Raw genomic sequence first — 26,619 nt, forward strand, 5'->3', positions numbered from 1 at the left:
CAGGGTGTTTCATCCAAATGTGTTAAGGGAGTAAAGAAAAGGCTCATTTCGAGTGAGGAAAGCTGGAAATCGTTTTAGATATTACGGAAACGGATAACAAATGATATTACAAAACCAAGTAAACCAATGAAAATTTCCAAATTCCACATTTTATGTACCAACGGTCGGTTAATCAGAGCGACTGTCGAAATATTATCGTATCAAACTTTTTTTCTGAGAAAATCTATTTTATAGCTATTTTACGAACAGCAAAAAACAAATTTCAAAAAAAAGAATGTATTTAAGATATTAACCACATCATATTATTATTACAGTTAGAAGCGGTATAAAAATCTCATACAAAATTTTGGGTTCGCAATATTTTTATAATGTTAATATCCAGAAAGGAAAATAGGGACTACGTTTGTATGGAACCATCGTCCGCTTTCCTCTTATTAAGAAAATATTTGGTTAAGGGTCTATAGTACCTAAAGATTACCTTCAGGCCAGAACGAAAAGCGGGAGGCCGCGTCGGAAGACGTGACGGCCTCGTGTCGTCGTGTGGGCGAGTAGTTGCTCGACGGCACGTAGCCTGGGTTGGGGCTCGGGGATCCTCCTATAATAGGCACAGAATAAAAATAGTACTAACGTACAGAAATTACACTTCGACTGAGTAAAATTTTCCAATAAAACAGCTTGTTGAACTTGAGCATCAAAGGAACCTTGAACGTCGAAGTGCTATTTTCCAAGACACTGTGCAAGGAAATAAAGTTGAACTGCACTAATTGACTTGTTCGCTCGCGGGAATCGCTTTGTGAAACGGAATACAAATGATTAGGGATTATCGGATTTATTTTGAAATACTCGAAGCATGCGTTCACGTAATTATTCTAAAATCGAAGGTTTCTCAATACAGGGTAAAAGAATCGCCCCGCATTTAAATAAATCTTCTATCCTGAAATAAGTAGGTAGGTAAGTACTCGCTAGGGATTTGCAACCGCATTATTGCATTTAAGTATTTTAAATACATTTTAATGGGAAAATAGTAAATTAAACTAGCCTTTTTTCTGATAAATATGTGAAACGATAGCGCAATATAAAGCATTATATACGAGCCGATAGACGAGGGCCAATGTAAGTCTTGTGTAAAATGGGTAATTCGTATATATTTAGGTAAATATTGTATTTAATTTTTGCCCTGTACGGAAGAGGCGGACTGTTGGGGTCAGTCAGGGTAATAAAAAAGACTTTAGAGTAGATGTAATGTGTAGTTTGAACAGCTAAAGATTCATCCATAAAGACGAAAATTATGCATGTTACTCGTGTTTCAAATTAAAATCAAGAGCTCTTTCGATATTAATAGGATAAAAAGTGTCGAAGGAGAAGAGAGAGGCTTTCTATTTATTCATTGTGTCCATTTTTGCGCGTCTAATAAAAATAAACAAATATCTATCTAATATTCCTACTATCTGTCAATAAAGCGATACAGTTGAAATAAATCTAATTATTATAACCATGAAGTGATAAGATAACATCTTCGCAATTTTCAGATAACAGCTTCGTAACTACAAAGTGCCCAGGTGCCCAGTATAAATTTTTTCACGAGCATTACCTACACTGGCGTCATCTATTGAAAACTTTCCGTACTAGTTTAAATCAGGAAACGCGGGACAGGGACGAGAACGTGTCATAATTTTCAATGGCAATAAGTTCCGGTAGTTTACAGAGAGATGGCGTATATATGTCGTAGGCCGATCGTAAGATCAGGCAGATCGTAATGTTCCTGTGTAATGTTTTGACGATAGTCACATTAAACCAATACATAGGTAGGATAGGTTCGTTAGGTTGCTTCAGATGCCGGAAGGGCAAACTGCCCAGAAATAGCGTCGACTCAGGGAACTAGTCAAAGATTTTCACGTTTCACGATATGCCTAGGAATTTCACGATATGCCTGATCTTACGATCGGCCGCCGACATATATAAGATTTTAGAAAACTACGCGTATGTAATGCACCAAGACTGATCACCACGCTAACTTTGCACAAAGGCAGTAAGAATGCATAGGTACATATCCCTATAAGTTCCATACTTGGAGTAGCACTTGGTATGAAAACTTAGCGTGGTCCGACATCAGTATGCAGCTATTCCTAAACAAATGTCAAATTGAATATAGCACTCACAAAGGAACGTGTTCCCGGTTTTGGATTATACACATATGAATTACAAACAGTGACAGAACGTCGTTGTGTGGGGTCGGTGAGAACCCGCACGAGGAGATTGTAGCCCTGGGCTATGTACACACCGGAGTTGCATTTATCACATTCAGGGCCAACAACCCCACTGACGGGTACACTATTCGTAGCGACTACGCGCTCCATACGGCGAAACCGTGGCTACACGCTACGAGCGTAACCCGTAGCACTTAGTGGCAATGAATGTGTTATACCTTCTGTCCAAAAGGGGAATCTTGTGACGGCGGTGTCAGAAGAGGTCACAACGTCATGGTGTCGGCCCGGTGAGAATCCGCCTGAGGAGTGCGCATAGCCTGGCCCGGGGCTTGGAGATCCGTCTGCGGTTTTACAATAAATTTGTTAACATAGATTGATATGGCTAATTATTTAGGGGGGCACAAAGTATGTAAATATTATTATGTTTCGAAGTCTCTGCTCATGTCGAACCACTGACTACCGGGCGAATTTGATCTCACTCTTTGAACTCACTATTTTAGAATTGGAACTACTATGGTTTAATTCTTTAAATGTTAGAAGATATTTTGAGTATTATCTATCCAACGTTCATAAAATTTTGTAGAGATGTACCTAATTCATATAAATACAATCCTTTTAGAAATGGAAGATAGTTGGATGGATCAAAATGTACATAGGTAAGTAAATAGAGTAATACCTCCGTGTAAGACGACTAACTACTAGGTACATAGTTTATTAGTTTCCAACTCGTTAGGTGTAAGTAGGTACTCATATCACATACTGAGTACCTTTCATTCTTCTGTTTTTACAAAATACGACAGTAATTTGTTTAAAGTGCTCTATATTATGTAACCTTTGCCACAAGTATATGTATCCGTGGGACACGGGACTGATTCAGATCGCTAAAACATTTCCTTGGTTTCAACGAACCTACCTAATTATTAATCAACGTAGATCTACTTACCTGTCTTGCCGGTTCTTTTTTATGTTTTACTTGTTTTTGAGTGAATTACATTTAAAAAAATCAGTTTGATTGATCTAAAACTTACCCAAAGAAGTGACACCTCCTATAGTGTTGTAGTTCATTGGCATTGACTGCATCGGTTGCAGGGGACTCTGTATCTAAAATAAAAATATAATAATTAAAGAAGAATATGTTACCATAAAAACCCATTTTTAATATAAACGCGATGTCCCTAAGAGTTAAAACTAGTTTTCCGAAACGCCTTGGTGAAAATTAGTTTTAACTGGGATTTTTTAGTCAATACTATTTTCGCAAAGTGCCTTGGTGAAAACTAGTTTTCACAAACTATTCAATTTCATTTCAGTCAAAACGAGATTTAATCAGAGCTAACTAATATACACCTACTCTTTCAAATCGTTTGTTTAACGATGTTTATTCAAGTTGAATATTAATTAATTACTAGCATCAAAGTGGCAGTTATCCGTGAATTGAATATCTATTTGTCGAATACATATATATATATATTAACAGCTTCAAAGATTGAGTTTTAATTTTAAACACCGCAATTGCAAACGTTTTAAACTATTTTACGACGTGGAAATGCTTAGCAAAATCGTCGTTCAAGTACCTATTTGCAAGCATGCAATTTTACAGCATCGTGATACGCTAGTAAAATTTCAATCTGAATTTAATTACAGAAATCAAATTGGTCTTTTAACACGCGTTCTGGAACTGGAGCCTGAAATTTACAATTATTAGACTATCACGTTATGAACTTTGCGTTAGCCGCTTACAAACTGGTTTGTGAGACTGCTTATGTCTATATTTACGATTTAGGCCTACATGAGAGCAGGGATGTTGCGAATATTCGCATCCGCATCCGCAATTTAATTATTTTCAAAGCTTTAGATACAACCACTCATTTTTGTAAATAGGGTAGTAAATCCAATTACCCATCATATTATGCCTTCTTCTTGATTATGAAGTCTACGGCCATCTTTATGAGAAGGCGTGGATTTTCCAAAATATTTTTAATACGGAACTACTCGTGTTGATTGAGATTCCTTAATTGTAATCTTAAAAAAAGTAAAAATTAAACTTAAGTGATCCAACAATATTTAGGTTGCTTATAATTTTAAAAGCCATAAGTTATTTCAATATTATTCAAGTTCAAGATACAATTGGATTTACCAGGCTACGAGAACGATTACCAATCTATGAGATAGGCAGACCTGTCACACAGAGATGGTCAGTACACTTAGTACTCATGTACTGCCCTAGTACTCGTGTATGCACTAGGAAGTCATTGTCCTTATATCTAAAAAACGTGTAAATGTAATGAATGAAGACGTGTGATGGCAAGCAGCTGACGAAGCTTGAACAGTCAAACATGACTTCTATTTATTATCTACTTGACCCTGAATTTGGTGCGAATCACGACGCGAACGGGTTGAGCGGCACCGGCGAGGAATGAGGATCAGCTTTCACCCACGTACCTGACCCTGAAGCTGATGCGATGCGAACGGGTTGAGCGACACTGGCGAGGACTGGTGCGGCAGTGCGGTGTGCGGCGAGCAGCCGGGCGGGCTGCGGCCAACACCGCCGCATGCGCCGCCGTAACCCAGTCCGGCGCTAGAGGGAGACAACCATGCCCTGAAACATGAACATCCATTCATTTTATTCCTTCTATGTATCACTGTGACGCTGCCATGGCGGATAAGGGTAACATTCCATTTCTGACCGCAGCTGCACTACGAGTACAAACGCGTCGGTGTTATTGTCAATTTCCATAGTAAAATGATTGGTAGTGCTGCTTTCGTTGGCAATGGACTGTCACCTTAAAGGAGCGCGTAAGGCTTCTGTCATACAAAAAATACCGGTAGGTATTATTACGTTCTTTTTCGTTCTTTGGTTTATTATTCCATTTTTAATGGGACAATCTAATAATACGAAGTTGTTACCTAAACACATGATTCAGTCCTACATAAAAAGCATAAAATAATAAAAAATATGGTGCTATTTCGGGTTTTTCAAAAAAACCGGTTCCGAGCCCTGAGAGCGTGCATGAACTGTAGATGGCAGCACAGAAGCCGACTATTCATTGGCGCGAAGCATTATTGTAGTGTCATTCATCAGCATTAAGTTTCCATTTTTAATTTTAAGCCACTAGATGGCAGACTATGCCAAATAGAGCCAGCGTTCAGTGTCGGGGGCAGCACCTACTTAGAAGCGTGAGTTGTTATGGCTTCCAATTCAGGTCACGACATGGCAGACCTTACCTGCACTCTTTGGTTATTTGACAGTTAACAGCTATCAAATATATCGATGGTCGTCCCATGGAAGTTTAATTTTTTTTGGCTCATTATTAACCGGGCAACTAAAATATTAAACAGGAACTTTCATTGGGCATATAATAATATAATTTGGCTGTGCATTAATATTTTAGCGTCAAAAAAATATATTAGCCTCAAATATAAACATCATATTATTAAAAAAATTGGCAGCAAAATCAAGCTACCCAAAAACATTATAGGGAACTTAAAATGATAGGTTGGCGACTAAAATAATAAATTGGTAACTAATATTGTAAAGCGATCATAAAATTTAGTTGTCATCTAGTTGTTCACACCTAAGTAATCAACTATAGTCATAACTGGGCATATATATGTCGCAGTCGGATCGTATAATCCGCCGTATTACATTACGGCTAGCCGTTTTCAAAAACAGGGGCGTTTTGAAATGCGGCGGTTTAACGATTAGCCGGATTGAATGCGGCTGAATGAGAATCCGCCGGAATGTATTCGGCGCCATACGTTCTTCAACACGGCTAGCCGTAATATAATACAGCGAGTCATTAGCCGCCGCTTTGACAGTTTTTAGTTCCCATTTTTAACACCCGTGGCGCTGCCTGACAAACGCTGGGGTGTCCATCAAATCTGGAGTTCGTCGGACTGTTTCTTTTCAAAAAACATTTCTTTCGCAACTTAACTAGACGGAGCCCCGCTTCGCGGGGCTCCTATTTCTGAGCGGTTTGCCGTTCGGGCATCTGAAGCTACCTAACGAACCTAACCTACCTACCTACCTATTGATTTAGTGAGACGTCCGTGAAAACATTACACTTTGGGGAAAAAAGCGTAGGTAGGTAAGTAGGTTAGGTTCGTTAGGTAGCTTCAGATGCCCGAAGGGCAAACCGCCCAGAAATAGGAGCCCCGCTTGCGGGGCTCCGTCTATTTAAGTTGCGAAGGAAATGTTTTGGAAAATAAATACATGTAGTGCGGTGGGACCATGGTAAAAATAAATTAAATTGCAAACATTGTCAAACTCCGGTTACGTAGGCGACCGAAAGAACTGGTCACTCTACAATCTAAAATAGTAGTACGATGCGGCTAAACGTTGGCCGCCTTATTGAAGAACGTATCGCAATGACAATCCGGCTAATCGTCGAACCGCCGCATTTCAAAACGCCCCTGTTTTTGATAACGGCTAGCCGTAATGTAATACGGCGGATTATACGATCTGACTACGACATATATATATCGTTTCAGCTAGGTAGTATTTTAACACGAAAGCAGTTAAATTTAATGAATATTGGTCAGTTTTTACACAAAGCACCTCAAATTAATTTACCAATACGTAATGGTCAGTATACTTATAGTCGAAATTTCTAATCATGAAACGGCTAATGGCCATTATACCATTAGATCTTTATTGATTACTAATTTCAATAGTTACCACTGTGTTCTGCCAGAGTCAACAGATAGGTGCGACGACGAGCAAAGCGAGGAGGAGCGTGTTAGGTTGACCGTGTAATGACCAAACAAAATATTTTAAAAGAACTTCATGTTTGAATTAATAGATAGTCGTTTTCTTTTTAAAATGTGCTTCATAAATGGTCTCCAATATATAATTCAGTTGCCAAATAAATACTTGGTACCTGCCTAAAAATAATCAAAAGCTGTAACTGCATTAAAATACAACTCATATTGATATATTTTAAGGCTCCGTTTTTGTTGCCAAACTATTAATTTTAGTACCCATTTCTATTTTTTTAAACTACCCAAATTCGATTAATTAGATGACCGGTTAAATACGTGCCTTTTTTTTATACCAAGCGTTGCCATCGCTTATATTTCTCCTCCTCAAATGCAACAAGCCAAGTATTTCGAAATCGATACAGACAGTGCGTGTACCTATATTGATAGTTTGTTCGGAAAGAGAAGAGTCGTGGAATGTATTGGGCCCCATACATTCCACGACTCTTCTCTTTCTACACGACTCTATCCTCTTAATATTCTCATCTCCGCTACACTGCATGCAATCTTTTTTCATCCGTTAACTTTAGGGGCCAACATGATCCATACATAACGACAGGATTATGATAGTTTTATAATTTCATCATCCATATTGGATTTGTAAATGCCTCCGGGCATCTCAAATAGTTCCCGTGAGCTGTCGCCGTTTCAGCCACCCTGTACCAATTCGATTTTTCACGTCACGGTCAATATTGCCATCGCCTGCACGAGCGAACCGATGTACATGAAGTGAACTTCCATCTTCTGTACAGGTATATTTAGCAGTTAGCTAGATTCCGACCGCGCTTACTTCACACCAAGCAGTTCTTGGCAGTGACAATTCATAGGTACCTACATATCCATAGCAGCCCCATAGGTATGGTACCTGCTACTGCTACTTGACGTAAGTAGGTATAGGTAAGTACTTGCCCCGAAATCTTACCGTAGTATTGAATGCAACTATTGTTTAGACACATTCAGGTCCTTTTCTGTATTGCCGATTTCAGGTTAGTTCTATTGCGCATATTTATAGAAATGATATGCCTTCATTCCTTAACTCAAATAAACTCGCACTAAAATGTTAGCAGCAGACTTCGTAAATTTTATAGCATTTTTGGTGCAGCGGAGTGGTGTTATCGGAATTGGTATAGATGTCGTAGGCCGATCGTACGATCAGGCAGATCGTATTGTTCCTGTGTAATGTTTTGACGATAGTCACATCAAACCAATATATAGGTAGGATAGGTTCGTTAGGTTGCTTCAGATGCCCGAAGGGCAAACTGTCCAAAAATAGGAGCCCCGCGTAGCGGGGCTCCGTCGATTCAGCGAACGAGTCAAAGATTTTCACGTTTCACGATATGCCTAGGAATTTCACGATATGCCTGATCTTACGATCGGCCGCCGACATAGATAATTCCAACTGAAATGGTAAATTAAGGTTAATATTAACGTAATTAACGCTAATTAATCATTAGGGTTGAAATTGTTTATACCAATTCCGTTAACACCACTCCGCTGCACCGAATATGCTATAAAATTTACGATGTCTGGACTTATCAGATTAACAATTAGAATCACTTTATAAATGAAACTGGGGTCGTATCGCATAAGCACTGTGAGTCCACCTGTATGTTATCTAATGTCACATAAATGTTTACTAACACGTCGACAATGGGTGAACCTATACGGAAATGGGAACTAAAATCACACACACAAATTCAATTTTATTATTATAGTTAATGAATTAAGTAATCGCATTTGTTTTGTAAACATGAGAATAAGAAACGTAAATATTTATAATAATTACTTATACTAATGATGCGTTACATTTTATGTAAAGATATTGACATACATACATGTATAATACATTATACAAGATCTAACTGAATGATTAAGTAGGAAGTGTCTGTGCAAATTCTGGCTGAACTCGCGTAATCGGTAAAGCAGTTTGCCGCCTGCTGTTTGTTTCAATACTTAGAGGTATTGCCACACGTTGTTGTGAGAGTACTATAGGATTTTTTTTGGCTAGTTAGTTAGTTTTATTCAAGTCCCAGTGAACGGATATATTTTTGCTATCCGTCGTTAATAATTCAAGGTTTTACATATGTGTATGTTATTTGAGTCCCTTGCGAATCTAGCTAAATACTACGTTGTTTCTTATCTAGTGAAACTTACGTGTCATATCTCGGGTAAGACGGCGGATAAGGAGACGTAGCTCCAAAGTAGTTTCTCCCGCCCAACGGAAGAGGTTGCATATGGGGAGGCACATGCTGAGCCACGTGGGCTACATGGTACGCGTCTCCGAATATCGACTTGGAGTACGGAGTGGCCCTCGACGGCCGCTTCATCCTGCGTCGGCGACGGTAGTTCCCGTTCTCGAACATGTCACCGCAGTGGGGATCTACAACAGGCGTTCCACCAGTGTCGCTTACGAAAGCTACTCTTCATTCAGAAAATGTTCGGAAACCGATTTTTGCTGTTAAATTTAGAAGTCATGCAATATCATAAGAGCAAATCGGCTTCCTAGAGTGTTAAGAATTATTAAGAATAGCGCTCGTAAGAGACACTCTGGCAGAATGCTTCAACAACACTTAACTCGCAAAAACATTAATAAGTTATAAACATGAAATTCGCTAGCAGTTCGCATAATGACTTATACACGTGGGAAATTAGAAGAGAACATCCGCGGTGCCACACTCGCTAAGCGCACATAAGCATATAACATTTCTAAAACATATGTCATACTTAACGATATACGGATACAATAAACAACTTAATTTTAAGTGCGTCCAAATCTTGCGAACGTGACGCGAGTGCGCTTCAAATACATATGCCCCGAAAATGCTTGTTTGCGAAGGAATCGCAGAGACTTGCGAGTAGCAATACTGTCTTGAATTACGTTAGTAGCATGATTTGCAGTACGCGTGAAGTGCGCAAATGGTAATAACGGCACATTCGTCAGATTTAAGGATGACTCACGTTAGACCGGGCCGTGTCCGGGCCGGAGCTTCCGGCGCTTACTTTTCTACGTCATGACAGGCGATCACGTGATGCTTTCTATAGAAAACAATGCGCCGGAAGCTCCGGCCCGGACACGACCCGGTCCAACGTGAGTCATCCTTTAAACAGATCCTAAAGTGAAATAGTGGTGATACGTTGATGTACGCCGGTTCTTACCAAGAGTCCAGTAATTGCCTTTCCTCTCGCCCCCGCCTTCTCTCGGAACCTTGATAAAGCAATCGTTGAGACTCAAGTTGTGTCGAATGGAGTTCTGCCAGCCTTTCTTGTTCTTCTCGAAGAAAGGGAACTCCTTGGTGATGTATGCGTATATCTCGCTAAGCGTGGCACGCTTAGACTGGCTGCTGTGGATGGCCATGGTGATGAGGGCGACGTAGGAGTAGGGGGGCTTGGTGAGGGCCTGCGAGGTCGTGGTTGACTGGGGCTTCATTTCCGAGCGTCCGGGGCTGGCCGGAGTCGCAGATTTTGACTTGCTTTTAGTTTCGCTACTGGAAAAGTTACAAGCTATCTATATATTAAATGTTTAGAAAAATATTAAGCAGCTTTGCATAAAGGAAGTTAAATTGAAATCTCAGATATATTAATATATAAGGCGAGTTTATTACTACTACCATGCCTTGTATGTATGTATTTAACATACATGTTTCATGTAGGAATGCTGAATACAGCTTTTCTAATAATCTATTAATCACGTAGGTATCTTTACATTTTTAAAAGCTTGTATTTTAATTTTTCGCGCTTACGGGTAACTATTTGGAATTTTGTGTCTAAAATTGAGGGCGGTTTGTAAGGTTTGTTTCCAAGTTATGAGTTATTAGAACTAGTTAGTTAGTTCTCAACCTGTTATTAGAACTGTTGTTTTTTGAAAACTGTTGTATTTGCAAGCTTGTACCCAAGTTATGAGTGTTAAAGTTATTTATCATTGTCACTGACCTGTTATTAGAGCTGGTGTTCTCTTCTCTCGAGAGTGGTTGCATGTTCAAAGTTTGGTAAACTCTGGACAGCTCCTCGTCGCCCTTCACGCTCTGAGAATTCGATGTGTCCGGGCCATGGTTGTCTTGAAGACATAGCCGATTTTCGTACGGGGAAGAACCTGCAACAAAAAGGAAATATTTTTCAACTATTGTTGTACTGTGATACAATTATTTATTTTATAGGTAAGTTTCTTTTATTTTAGTATTAATTTTAATTTCTTTGTAGTTTTAGTTTATTTTAATAAGTTATTTTATATTCAATATGTTACACAGTATAAGTATAGGTAACGTTACAATGTTTAAATAGAAATAAATAAAAAAATTCACATACATTTGCGGCGATCAATTGTCATATTTTAGTAGTAGATAGGAAGGTAGTGATAGTAACAATGGCAGATGTCCAATGAAAGAGAGCAGAATAATTGGACGTCTTTAATAAGATAGAGAAATTACAGTTAAATTAACAAAATTTAGACACCTCGATAAATACATAACATCCAGAAGCTAAAGTCTATCATATAACCGTTTTTGGTGCAGCCCGTTATCGTTACAAAAAAATACGAGTCAATCTGTTTTGGAAATATTTACTTATGTGTATGTGCACTAAATCTATCTAATAATAATATGTTGACATCACCATCCCCCATGATGAGAATCTCGTGAAGGCCGAGAAGGACAAGTCCAGTAAGTACCTAGACTTGGCTCACGAGATAACCGCCATGTGGGATGTTGATTCGACGATCATTGTCCCGATAGTCGTTTCAGTGAACGGTCTAATAGCGAAGAGTCTCGACCAACATCTTGATAGACTTTCGCTAGGTGGTTGGATCAAGGGTCAGATGCAGAAGGCGGTGATCTTGGACACGGCGCGGATAGTCCGCCGGTTCCTCTCTCTGCAGCCCTGACCACCGGTAGCTTGGGCCTTGCCCCGCTGCTGGCGGCACCCTAGGTTAGGTTTTTTATAATGTGTTTATATGTATTTTTTATCGTTTTGTATTTTTATATTTTACTTTTATATTCATATTATAAAAACCCTAACTTAAGACGAAAAATAAATAAAGATAATATATTAATACCTTTAAACGAGCAATTCTTGTTAATTTGTATATATATTTCGGGGATCTCGGAAACGGCTTTAACGATTTCGATGAAATTTGCTATATGGGGGTTTTCGGGAGCGATAAATCGATCTAGCTAAGTCTTATCTCTGGGAAAACACACATTTTTGAGTTTTTATGTTTTCTGAGCAAAGCTCGGTCTCCCAGATATTATACCAATAAAATGACAACGGGACATATAAATTATATATGAATATTTTTATATAGGTACTATGTAAATTTATGTTTCACGTTTCATATATTTTACCAAAAATCCATGTATTATGGTATCATGAGGTTCGAGGTCAATAGTCATTAATGGCGAGTACATAGCTATATCTTACCACTCTCATGAATTGAAGGAAGATCTGCTTCAATGATATTTTTTTTTTAATTTGAAAATTCGGTTAGTATTATTTTAAACTACAGGATGTAACAAAAACAGTGGGGATCGGTTTAAGGGCATATTCGGTATCGTGTTCTGATTAGGCCAAAGTAGAAGATTTTTTTTTAAATGGATTATAAGTTTGCTGTATAACACGCAACATTGTATACATATATAAATTTGGGCCTTTTGACACACAACTTTTGAATTTCTCAGTAGATTTTTGTAGGTTTCCCCTCGATGTATCCTTTAACCAAAAGGGCGACTCGGAAATAATAAATGATATTACTCAATCCCCTACTGCACCCTATCCCTAACTGCACACGTTAACGGCATACACTGATGCTAGTACCTGATAGTGTTGGTTGAGACTCGAGTCCTTTCAGTCAGAGGACTCAAAAGAACTTAATTATACGAGTCTAAATAAGTTATTTAGACTCTTATAATTAATTCGAAATTCTAAAACTTTTCAACTTGTTAGAGACACGAAACTTTTTAGAGAACTCTAATTTTTTTACACAAAATTAAAAACGCATTGTTTTCAAAGTTCATGGGGTACATAATACAATAACGCTTATTTTATTTACTGCTAATAGTATTTTGAAAAAACCTAAAATCATTCGGAGGCTCGAGCCCTTTTGAGTTGCCCTTAAAAAAAGACTCATTAGCGCAAATTCTCGTAGTCGCGTTATTCAAATTTAGAATCATAACACTCGAGGTCCTTACCAATACCCAGTGCTCTGTATTATATCTACCCATATATCAATCTGTTCGCACTCTAAATAGAATTCTCCGAAGGGCACGGAAAAACTAAAGTGCGGTTATTGTTATAAAGTGTGTTGTTGAGTTGAGATTTAGCCAATCTTACACGTACGTGCCTCCCGATACGGGCTTCTTGGAATCGTCGTGGAATAGCTAAGAAAATACCTACGAGTCCCTACGTATACGAACCGTCATAGCAGCACAAATAGCTTCGTGAATAGGGATGTTGACTGATGTTGAAGTCCTAAAAGTCAAGTCTGTTTGTTCTAAAAAAATCGGCCAAGAGCATGTCGGGCCATGCTCAGTGTAGGGTTTCCTAGTTACCATTTTGTCAAAATAGGCTAAATGGGGGCTATTAGTAAGTATATGTACATTACAAGCATAAGGGAGTGCCTTTGCAGCGCTTTGTAGGTCTTTTTACTAAGAAAAGAAGATTTATTGTAATAACTCAAAAACGACTGGACCGATCATGTTCGCTATAGTTTTCATTGAAAGTATTTATGAAGCTCTTGTTTCACGATTTTTTCATATTTTTTGGACCCTCGAGTTAGAGGAGGGGAGACACATATTTTTTTTTCTTTCGGAGCGATTATTTCCGAAAATATTAACTATATCAAAAATGATTTTTGAAGACCCCTATTCGTTTTGAAAGACCTATCCAACGATACCCCACACTATTGGGTCAAAGCAAAAAAAAAATGGTTTTAATCAGTTTGTACGGGAGGTACTTAAAAAATTTATAGTTTTTATTTTACCGTTCTAACGCATATGCATGATTTATGTATCCATGCCAACTTGCAGCTTTCTAGCACTAACGATCACGGAGCAAAGCCCCAGATAGACAGACAGACATGGCGAAACTATAAGGGTTTCTAGGTGATAGCTGGTTTGTTAGTGCACACCGTTGTATGGGGACCTTGTACTTTGAGACTATGCGCTGAAACTTGGCACAGTTGAATGTTAGCTGGTCTTGAGCAGATACAGACCGGGAGCCGTCGAGAGCCACCTCTCATTTAGTGGCGGGGAGGGGGGGAGGGGGGAAGTTCGACGCTGCGACGCTTCACTTGGAGCAACATTTCTCTAAAACTATACCTATTAGGGCATGTAATATATCATTTTCGGATAAATTGAGGACGAGGAATCTATTTTTAGAACAAAAACAATGCACTTTCTAACAAAAAAAAAGAATAATCCAATTTATCCGAAAATTATATATTACATGCCCTAATAGCTATAGTTTTATACTTATACGACGAAACCTTAAAAAGTGAAAACTAGCATTACAGAGTAAAAAATGTTAAAATTCTATAAGTACCAAAAAAGAACGGAATCTGAAGGTCTGTCATGACACTTGTGGATTCTATGTACTTAAAAGCATTAAGCTTCAAAAGTGACATTCCTTCAAATTCCGTGACTGTATACGTGTATACCTAGAGTTTTCAAAAAGCGTTAAAATAATCTAAATAGGGGAAGTATTGTAGTATTAAATCAGGTAAGGTAGGTAAGAATTCAGCAGACAGCTGTAGCCCGCGTATCGGATTCGAGCGCCGCGAACGCCGCGCCGCCGGGCATTGTGTCGCGCGTAGAACAATGCGTATTTATAAAACATTAAAAGCCAGCGTATCGTTCGTGAAATTAATAACAAATAACAATCGTGAAACGTTAGTTCGGGAGTGGATTACACACGGCGAATAACTGTGCCTTCGGTCACGTGGGATCCGTTCCGAGTTGATCCTCAACCAAATGAGGTGTATTCCACCACAGTGTCGTTGGTCTAATGTACTAAGTATTTTAACTTAGATATTACCGAAATATCGTTTGACCACTAATCAAGTTTCTCACACTTTTAAAACTTACAATAATTAAAAGAGTAGGCAGCGATAAACTATACAAAGAGAAAGCTCCATGATATTTTCGTATTTTATTACCTGGACAGGTCTGGAGTACTCCCCGTAACTTTTATCTATGTAAATATATACAATCGAATAAGAGTAGAACTTAAATGTAATCCGATATTGTTTGATGCTCTTAGTAGCCCACCTTCGCCATAACGCCTAGGGCAGAAACCAAATATTTCTCTTCAATTAGGAGAGTTACCGAGTCTTATTGGGTCGATTACTAATTACCAAACACTTGGTTACGAAAGAGAAAAGTCAGGTTAAGTATCGCCTCAGGGGAGACAAGAGATGTTTACCTAAAAAAGAGGGATGATATTTGTTAAATGTGTACTCGTATCTATCAATATATGTGAATTAAAATGTAACAGATCATGGGTGTCTATTGTAGCGCCTGTGAACAGGTTCCAGCAGGCGTTCTACATGACATTAAAGCTCTCCAAAGGGCCTCTACGTGTTGGATCTATATCCCCGTCAAAAGCAAGCCTATTAAAAAGACCGAGATTTATAGGTCTGTGAAATTCAAAATGTAACAGATATGAATATTTTTAAGGTTCCGTACCCAAAGGGTAAAAACGGGACCCTATTATTAAGACTCCGCTGTCCGTCTGTCTGTCTGTCCGTCTATCTGTCTGTCACCAGGCTGTACCTATCTCTATAGCGATAGCGAATAGGCAGTTGAAATATTCTCATATGATGTATTTCTGGTGCGGTTATAACAACAAATAGGTACTAAAAACAGAACAAAATAAATATTTAAGCAGGGCTCCCATACAACAAACGTGATTTCTTGCAGTTTTTGCGTAATGGTACGGAACCCTTAGTGCGCGAGGCCGACTCGCACTTGGTCGGTTTTAATTTTTTCAAAACACAAAGGAATAGTAGCAGTGATCGTCGTACTAAAAGGCTTCATTGCAATGATGCTCTAAGGGTGTTTAATACGCCTTTTATCATTATCACCATTCTAATCTCCTAGTGAAAATCACAAGTGCAACATAATGGCAGACAGACATTTCTAATTTACTAGTTCCGAAACTATCTACCCAGAAACGGAAAAGATTTAACATGTGTCTACTACACCTTTAAATAATGCTGTCTGGAATGTGTTTCAGTAAAGCTAATGTGAAATACATATTATAAATAACCAGAGTACGACTGATAAGTTCTCAAGAATGTGGTAAAGTGCTTGGACCTGTGTTAAGTAGGTACATAGTTACTTTTCTTTTCCACCAAGCGAACAAAGACATAATAAAAACTGGTTATGAACCTGTGACTTAAGTTAAATAGTCGAACTCGAGCCTCCGGCGTTACTTAACGCGTCTACTGATAATGGCTCCGATACCCACTGTACAAAAGGTAATTGTTCCCTCAAACAATAAAGTTTAATAACGTAAGGTTCTAGGTAAGGTACGTGTGCATTGTCGATTGAGGTAATGCCCAGATGATCGTTGTTATACTTAGATAACTCTATCGGCGCACGTGAAACCTTTTTCAAACATTCACGTAACAGAGCTGAGTTAATCTCGGTAATGAGTAATGTGAATGTTTTGAGTATAGGTAAGGAAAGTAGTTACTCGTAACAGCTGGCAAGATTGTGTATTATGCCGTCAAACTTCATTCTGAATACGTTTTTAGGGTTCCGCACCTCAAAAGGAAAAAACGGAATCCTTATAGGATCACTCGTGCGTCTGTCTGTCTGTCTGCCTGTCCGACCATTTCCCCCCCTTTTACTCCGAAACTACTGGGTCTAAAATTTTTTTTAAATAGATAAGTTGTTATTTACCTAAAGATGACAGGAAAAGGACCCCGGACCTAAAGTATGGAAAATGTGGATTCAGTTAAATATCTCGAGATTTTGATATGTTATAGATTTCAGAGTCCTGAACAAAAGTCTCTAGGGGTGCTACCACTGTTTCCGAGTCCTTTTCAGAGTTTAGACTGAATTTGTACTAGATAACAAAGTATTAGTACCTACTTTAAAGTTGAATATACATTTGAAGTTGACATTGCAGTCATTTTTCCTTTCTTTAAATGGCCAGCTTATCGCAATATAGGTTCAATCTAATGTCAATTATTTAAATAAATAGTTAGGAATTGAATCTTGTTAAAGTACAAAATCAGTCGAAACTGTGAAAGCGACTCGGAAACAGTGGTAGCACCCCTAGAGACTTTTGTTCAGGCCTCTGAAATCTACAACATATCAAAAACTCAAGATATTTAACTGAAACCATATTTTCCATACTTTAGGTCCGGTGTCCTTTATTAGAAATGTGCAGCCAAGCGTGAGTCGGACTTAGTTACTTAGTTTTTGATCTGACCCCTAAGGGTTTTTTAAGACATTTCATTCACGTTCCACATAAAAAAATCATTCATCATCATCATTCAGGCCTTTAACATCTTGACAGATGATTTATGCAGCGTCTGTATGGGTAGGTAATGTACGGAACCCTTGGAACGCGAGTCCGACTCGCACTTGACCGGTTTTCTTTTTCAGTTAAGTACTCGTGCTGAGTCTAGTTTTTCTACTTAGAATACGGTAGCTTGGAAGCCCTTAGAGGTTCGGCCAGCGAACGAAAAGTCTTCTTGAAATCGATTTTCGCTCATGTCGTCTCGGATATGGGTGAATATGGTATCGATGCATTCAGTGTAATGCCCTGAATACAAATACATATATGAGATGATAAGCGTGAAAGTCGTGGGGTTATGTCATAAAGTCCGCAGCACAAACTTTTTTTTATTTTCTTTTCAACATACCATGCCATTTTTGAAATGATCTTATCACTAGCTTTCATTTGGTACCCATATTGCTACAGTAAGAAAAAAACAATTCCCACATTCATCATTTTCTAAATTTATATAGCCTGTGTCACTACCACAATTCAACCACACCTCATATCATCAAAAACCGTCCGGCCGTTTGGGCTGTAGGGCGTGTTAAATAAATAGACATATATACATACCCACGCTCGAAAAACATTACCCTTCTTCTGATGCGGTCGGGTAAAAATACGTTTCCATTAACAAAATAGTATAAAACGGTATTTTTACCCGACTGCATCAGAAGGAGAGCGTAATGTTTTTCGAATGGTGTGGTTGAATTCGTCAGAATTGTGGTAGTAACACAGTGTAGGCTATACTCGTACAAATTTTCACACGAATTTCTAGGTTTTTTTTACCCCTCCCCCCCTCCTTGTCACACTTGGTCACATTTGGCAAACCCCTCCCCCCTGGTGTGACGTCACATTTCTTCAACGAAATCGGCAATTATTCATTTAATATTATATCAAAATATTTTTGACAAAAGAAATATTAGTAATTTTATAACCCAAAACTGATTAAGAAATAAAATTAAACGAATCAAAACGATTATCGTTTCAAAAACTTGTTATTTAAATGTATATTAGCGTATAAAATAATTTAAATACATTTTCGGTTACTGATGAAGTTAAAGTGACGTCACAAAGTTTGTGACTCCTCCTCCCCCTTGTCACAACATGTCACATTTTCTTGACCCCCTCCCTCCCCCTAAACGTGTGATGTAATTAATGGATTACCCCATATGGGTACCAAATGAAAGCTAGTGAAAAGACCATTTCAAAAATATATGTAAACAGTCGGGTTTTTTGTTTGTTTTGATAATAGTTGCAGTTTAATGTAACAAAAAATTATACTTTTTTTCAACTTGATGCACTTTTCTTATTTTTTGATATATGTATTTGGTTAATTACTCGTATTTTTTAACATTACATTATATAGATAGAGGATATTTACAGTCACTTGGTATGTATTTTGGACAAATCCATTCAGCCATTTTCAATTGAAAGCACTTGAAAGTCAACTGCAGATTGTGAAATTATTGAAGGTTTTCTAATAATTTGTAAGCCCAAGTATTGAAAATGTTACAGTGTGTTATACTCGTATATTTGTCATCTACTCACAAAGCCCTTTCATTTGGTACCCCACATGGTATGTTTAAAAGAAAATAAAATAATGTTTGTACTGCGGACTTTATGACGTCACAGCAACTACCTCCACCACTTTCGCGCTTGTCATATCATATATTTGTATTCAAGGCATTACACTGAATATGTCGACACCATATTCACCCATATCTGAGACGACATGAGAACGATAACTAACCTAAAGCCTGTGCGGCCGGCCGTCTTACTCATTCTACGGTCTTTGGTATGATTAAAGAGGATGATTAAAGAGGAAGAGGAAGAGGAGTATTTCTCCCAAATACCGTGCTAAGAATATTTAAATATTAATTTAAAACAAAAATTGTTAATCGGCTTGGGTGTTTTTGGTGTACAGTCACCTGCAATAGTATGTTACACAACGAAGGCCGCAAAAATATCTGACACGATCTTATTTCTAGAGCCTAAAAGCGTGTCATATATTTTTGCGGCCTTCGAAGAGTAACATATTATTGCAGGTGACTGTACAAATAGGTGGCGATAACAACTGACATGACAGCAGCGGAGCGCTGAGCGTGAAAAAATCCACCATAGGATCACAAATACAAATACTGGTACCATCAAGAACCCTTTCACAAACCACTGTGTTCCCACTGTGTTTCGAATTAACTTCTTGTGTGAATTCGGTTGAATGAGTTTTTGTGAGCAGTTCCAGAATTCTGTGCCTGCTTAAGTAGAAATAAATTCATCTGGTGACCGTAGAGCTGGCGGCTACCTCGCACAACGTATCAGCATTGCAATACAGCGAGGAAATGCCGCCAGCATCCTTGGTACAATGCCTCAGGGGCCTATTTTAGATTTAAACTAGTTATTAATTTCATTTAGTAGTACCTACCAGGTACTACTGTATGTAAATAAATGATTTTCTTTAATTCAACTCCTATGTGCACTAAATTCAACTAAGATCGTGTGGGGAAAGAGAAACATAATATTATATCTTGCTCGGGGCAAGCGAAACATTATGAGGATTCTCTACAAGTTTTCCTATTTTCCCAGTGTTTCTATGCATATACCTATCCAGTGTTTATTTATCCCATGTACTTAATTTGATTATTGTAAGTAATTGAAGAAATACTTTAAAATATATTCTTTTTTTGGATAGATTAATTTACACGGTTGGAATTTCATTATAAGAATAAAATTATAATTATAATAAGCGGTTAAATTGGATCAAGGGTCAGATGCAGAAGGCGGTGATCTTGGACACAGCGCGGCGCGGATAGTCCGCCGGTTCCTCTCTCTGCGGCCCTGACCACCGGTAGATTTGGCCGTGCGCCGCTGCTGGCGGCACCCTAGGTTAGGTTTTTTATAATGTGTTTATATGTATTTTTTACTGTTTTATGTTTTCATATTTCACTTTTATATTCATATTATAAATCACCTAGCCTAAGAGTTGAAATAAATAAAGATAATTATAATTTAGTATCTTAGTATCTTTGTTACTTTCAATATATCTTTACTAGATATAATTTGTGTTGGCTTTGTTCACATATGTGCTTGCGATAGTGCGTAACCTTAGTATAAGTAGTACCTGTTAGTTTAGTATTATGTTACTACCTGTGAGTTCCTATAATTGGCTTTCTGTATCCACTATAATTTCTATGGTATTGTCATAGCTGTTGGTTCTCCAAATAAATAAAATAAAATAAAATAAAATAAATAATAAAATAAAATTGTTAACTGACTTACGGATGACTCACGCTAGACCGGGCCGGGGCCGGGCCGGAGCTTCCGGCGCCTAGTTTTCTATGGAAAGCACCACGTGAACACCTCAGCCGTCATAGAAAATGACATGTCCGACGCCTCGGCCCGGACCCGGCCCGGTTTAGCGTGAGTCATCCTTTACTCCTGTAACTACGAGTATGACGTACGGCTAATAGCGGTGGGCCTTTCAATATTGGAAATATGTAAGTATAGTTGAATTATCGAGAAGATGGAATTGCATTTGTAGTGGTTGTATGCTGATAGTACAAGAAAATAGAAAATTCAAATATAGAATGCCTGTAAACAAACAATACTACTACATATGCAATTCCACGCTCTCGATGATTCAACTATACTCTAGTAAGCTGCATTTTTGATACCTAGGTAAATAAGTAAATCATATTTCATTTTCACTTGACAAATTTACGACAGATGTCACTATGTCTGGCGGGGTTACAACGTCAACTGCAAAATGTTGACGTCGACGAAATCACTGCAATATTTCAGATCATAACTTATTAACAGTGCATCCCGCTCACATAAACCCGCACATAACGCACATTAGGCAATACAATTTAAATGTACAAGTTCTAGGGTAGACCGAGGCGATTCGGATCACTGGGGAAATCAGATCAAAATAAGCATTTCTGTAAAATTTGAAAGATCGCGGTTAGTTACAGCCAGTCAATCAGCGTCCCGCGTTCGCTCTGTTCCTAACGCATGTCGCCACAGTTACTGCCATTGGAAAAGACTCACGCGTCGGTCACGGCGACACTTCCAGATGAGTCGCTCGTACAGGTGTATTGTAATTTTACCGCCGATGTAAAAAATGTGCAAATACAGTCCATGATAAAAGTAAACGCAAAAGGCTAAAGGTTTGTAATTGTTGTTACTTATTGTTAATGGCGCATAGTGTTTCCTGATTTGATTTTGTTTTTATTGTATTTAAAGGTATATTTCCGTTACGCGAAAATAATTCAAACATATGATATGGGGTTATTCGGATCATCTGATTGGGGGCGATTAGGATCATCTGATTGGGGGCGATTAGGATCACATTATAAAACAAGGTTTTTTGACGTTTTTTTTTGACTTATTTTATGTTCGCATGTTTTAGATGGTGCGTACGTATACAAAGAAGAGCGTGCGTACGCATCCGCGGAACATCTACATTATTTTCAACATCCGCATCCGCATAAAATCGATGTGGAGCTCATGCGGATGCGGAGGTCGACCAAGTCGGTAACAGGAACGTCTTAGCGGCGCGGTAAGTGCTAGGTAATTTCGTCATTATATATAACGAAATCGTCTAGATCACGAAAAGTCGGTCAAGTTACTGTTTATTAAACAAAACGCACCTATATTCTTGCTCAAATACTAAACGTTTCGTTTATTTTTAATAAAAAATACTAAAAATGTAATATTTGACGTTTTTTAAGTACCAAATCTTGACATCCGCATCCGCATCCGCGGATGTGAGGCTTTAAATATCCGCATCCGCATCCGCGGATGTCAAAAAATCTGCATCCGCAACATCCCTGGCGTGAACGCATAAAAAGTTGTTGTCAATCACATGCGTGAGTTATCACTCTCGGTATCTGTCGGATTCGTACCGATGACGTTAGCAACGGTCATGTCCTCTTAACCTCTGCGCTCCTGGTCCACGTTGGTAACTTAATCCAATAAAAATAACTATTAATATTACAATAAAGTATTTTCCTACTAGTCAAATCAGTTACTTTTTTAGAGCTGACAAAACGATTTGCTAATATGGAATGTATATGAAACATTACATCGTGACGTCACGGTCAACTCACCTACTTTTTATATTTGTATCCGATTTATTAAATAGAACTTGTGTTCAAAAATAACTCATATCTGTGTTTTTCTAATAATTATCTGGTGCTTTATTTCATGCATGGTGTAAAATAATTTATTTTGAATACAGAAATAATGAAAACTTACATGAAAAGTGTACCTACTTAGTCTTCAGTGGTACCTATACCGTTAGTAGTTGATTTGCTAATACAGTTGCATTTATAAAAAAAATACCGCCTAAGTGCGAGTCGAACTCGCGCACGAAGGGTTCCGTACCGTTACGCAAAAAACGGCAAAAAAATAACGTTTGTTGTATGGGAGCCACTTAAATATTTATTTTATTTTGTTTTTAGTATTTGTTGTTATAGCGGCAACAGAAATATGTCATCTGTGAAAATATCAACTGTCTAGCTATCACGGTTCATGAGTTACAGCCTGGTGACAGACAGACGGACGGACAGACGGACAGCGGAGTCTTAGTAATAGGGTACCGTTTTTACCCTTTGGGTACGGAATCCTAAAAATGAAAACCCTCTCCGCTCGAGCAACTCGACTACGAGCACGATCTCAATTTATATTTTCACTTTAATCTCCATTTTCGCGAGATGATCATACAAGTCTTATATTGTAGGTACTTATACGACTTTTACTATTAGAATGGGACCCATCCCAAAATCGTATCTAATACCATAATATAATCACCCGAAATTAATGAAAAAGTATTTTTTTTTCCTGGTTTATGGGCTGGTCTAATAGATTGTTTAACTAGTATGAGTATTGTCAGGTCAGAGTTGAAATCAGACATAGGGTTACTAAACGGTTGTGATGATTGCAATAACATTTAAGTAGGTACCTACCTATTACTTTAACCTTTTAACGGGCAAGACTGGAAAAAATCCTCAATTCAAGCCTCATCGCCAATCTATACATGTAAACTATATTCCGGGATCAAAAAAATTTGCCATGCCATAGAAAATTAAAGTAGACTTAACCGACTTAATTATGAGTTGTTAATTATAAATTTCGTGAAAGGGACAGTAGGTAACTATGAGAACTCCTGACTTAATTACCAGTAGAATCGAGTTGCAAAAACTAGTGCAAACCCATAGGTAATTTCAACAATGCATTATCCAAACAATCATACTTGATAACTGTAAACAACCAAATTCCACGCTTGGAACGCTTTAGTGAAGAGCCGCAACATATTTTGATGGCATAGATCAAAACTCATAAACGCTATACTTACAAAAATATACTTACAAAAATTACATAAATCTTAACCTAAACTAAGAACTAGCAAACACAAAAACTATTCACAAAATTCGCCCCGCGCCCCTCCAGATGCAAAGGAGCCCATCACGTTCACCTCGTTGCCACGTTGAACCGCGATGGACAACCTTTGCATAAGGAACCATCCGGAGCGAGGGTCATGGTCATGACCACTCTATGTAACATCTGCCTACTTCTCCAATAAAAATCTTGGCCTAAGCACACCAACAGCCAGTGGTTTCCTCGGCAAGAGGGACAAATAGGTCGTCATACGCTATATTATGTTTATTTAGTAAAAAAGGACACTCACTTGTTTTAAGTCGAAAATCCAATTCGACTTCGAATTACAACTCGTTAGTGACCCGTTTTAATAGATTTAATATGTCTGTATCTCACGAAAGTTTTTTTATTAAAATCACATTTAGGTAAGTATATTGGAAGAAATTTAATTCAATTCAAGGGCTTTGATATAATATGTCAACCCGTGAAAGGATTATTCGAAAATCTTGTAATACATAAATCACACTGCGTTCTCACGTTATAGAAATGCAACATGAAATGTAAATGAATGATAACTTCGCTATAAACGAAATTATCGACGCACACAGCTTAAATCGATTTCTTTCGATGTCTAATCGATTTAGGTGTAATGTTCGCACCCGGTCTTAAACCGAGAAAGTGCAGGGAGCTGTTACGTTAATCAAGCTAATCTGAACCTTAAGTCCTTAAAGAAAGGTGGAGAAAGAATCACGTCGATGAGATGTGTTGGACACGGTCATATTTGTACTGAATTTGCTACGGGTAACTTTACGATCGGAATCGAAGGTGGGGCATTGTTTTACACCATTCTACTTATAAGCTATATCTACCTATATTGTAATGTAACTATGTACGTTTATGGAACAGTAAGTAGTGAAACAAGAACTCCAGTACCCCGGTCAGACCCCTTACATGTACGATATCCCATAACTACTCGTAGTAATGAAAAAAAAATGCTATAGATAGTTACTAAGTTGAAGAAAATACTGGTATTGAACCCCATTCGAAAATAGAAATCCGACATATAATGGTACCAATGCAGCCGATCGAATTAGAAATGTCGGATATGAGGAACAGTCAGCAAAGTTATTAGCTTGGCACCCCTGCATACAAATTTTTATGCAGTGATGCTAAGCTAATAATTTTGTTGACTTATATTTACCTACCTAAAATTACCTGGATTTATTTTGACAGAGGAAGTGATTTCACTTAGTTTAAACTAAATAGTTTCACTTATTAATGTAAGACCAATAAGAACGTCCACAAACTTAACGTGGTGGATGGGCAATTTGAAAGATTTAGGTATGTGAGAGAATATCAGCAGGAACGTATATGAATATTTATCTGTACGTAATTTTAAATTATTTAATTAAACGTGCGTAATTAAATGTACGTTTATACAAATATGTACGTTTTCCGAAATATTCGTAAAAAACTGAAACTTTTAATTGTTTTTACTCAGACTTTGAATTATCTTTTTCTATCAAAATAATCAATATAACTAATGGTCTCTTCCAGTATCTCACGTTTATCCCCTTATTCCCTTATTCATTTTTGCAAATTCTTACAAATCTCTGTTAAATTTTGTCGGTTTCTAACAAACAGAAATGTCAAAATGAACGAGAGGGACAAACGATTAAGATATGACTAGGTATTTGACAAACGTTTATGAATAACACCAGTAACTATTATTATAAACATTCTACTCGGTTGAGTACCCAAAACACAACTTTTTCGGCACGGTAATGTCAACTTGAATATCGAAGCCCCAACCGATAAGTAAGTTGTAAACCATTTTTAGGGTTCCGTACCCAAAGGGTAAAACGGGACCCTATTACTAAGACTTCGCTGTCCGTCCGTCCGTCCGTCCGTCCGTCCGTCCGTCCGTCCGTCCGTCCGTCCGTCCGTCCGTCTGTCACCAGGCTGTATCTCACGAACCGTGATAGCTAGACAGTTGAAATTTTCACAGATGATGTATTTCTGTTGCCGCTATAACAACAAATACTAAAAACAGAATAAAATAAAGATTTAAATGGGGCTCCCATACAACAAACGTGATTTTTGACCAAAGTTAAGCAACGTCGGGAGTGGTCAGTACTTGGATGGGTGACCGTTTTTTTTTTGCTTTTTTTTTTGTTTTTTTTTTGTTTTTTTATTTTTTTTTTTTATGGTACGGAACCCTTCGTGCGCGAGTCCGACTCGCACTTGCCCGATTTTTTTATGAGTTTAGAAAGGTTTCCTATTTTACAAAATGGAATTAGGTTTTGCTGTGCATATCTGTTGCGTTATACAGTGAGTTGTTCCATGATGTCAGAATGCCAGAGAAGGCTAACATAACGTAAACAATGAGGGTATACCTACATATATTTAGACGATCCGTTGCGTCGCATACATTGTAGAAAGTTTTCATAGCAAACGGTGGTGGATCACGTTTCGAATTAGTATAGAAGCCAATTGTTATTATTAATACAATTAGGTACACCGCCAGTAGGTAGGTACTATTTACTTAAGCGTGTATCTAATTTTAGATGTAATTTGGTATAATTTTCTTGTTTATTTAGTGAAATTCCTTTACGTATTTCTGTTACTAAGGTACATTATAGGTACATAATCCCATTCAGGGTCTAGGATACGATTGTATTTTAACGGTATTATATCTCCTTATTACCAACTTAAAATATAATAAGTAAGTTATTTATTTTACTAGGAGGCAAAATTGTTGTTTAACCTCTCGTACTAA

The 26,619-nt window shown here is 37.9% G+C and overlaps 1 protein-coding gene across 3 annotated transcripts in view; it reads right to left on the reverse strand.

Moving 5' to 3' along the window:
- LOC134804076 (forkhead box protein L2-like) overlaps positions 1-26,619 on the reverse strand; it is a 72,473-nt gene that overhangs the window by 8,230 nt on the left and 37,624 nt on the right. For 2 of the 3 annotated variants that reach the window (XM_063776981.1, XM_063776983.1), the window contains exons 4-10: positions 10,893-11,052; positions 10,119-10,447; positions 9,117-9,342; positions 4,647-4,803; positions 3,236-3,308; positions 2,426-2,548; positions 479-595 (exon numbers count right to left, since the gene is read on the reverse strand). In XM_063776981.1, coding sequence (XP_063633051.1) covers positions 479-595; positions 2,426-2,548; positions 3,236-3,308; positions 4,647-4,803; positions 9,117-9,342; positions 10,119-10,447; positions 10,893-11,052 — 1,185 coding nt within the window. The remainder of the gene's footprint in view (positions 1-478; positions 596-2,425; positions 2,549-3,235; positions 3,309-4,646; positions 4,804-9,116; positions 9,343-10,118; positions 10,448-10,892; positions 11,053-26,619) is intronic. The other variant, XM_063776982.1, reaches the window with a different exon arrangement.

This window comes from Cydia splendana, chromosome Z, assembly GCF_910591565.1.
Source record: "Cydia splendana chromosome Z, ilCydSple1.2, whole genome shotgun sequence".
Taxonomy (NCBI): domain Eukaryota; kingdom Metazoa; phylum Arthropoda; class Insecta; order Lepidoptera; family Tortricidae; genus Cydia; species Cydia splendana.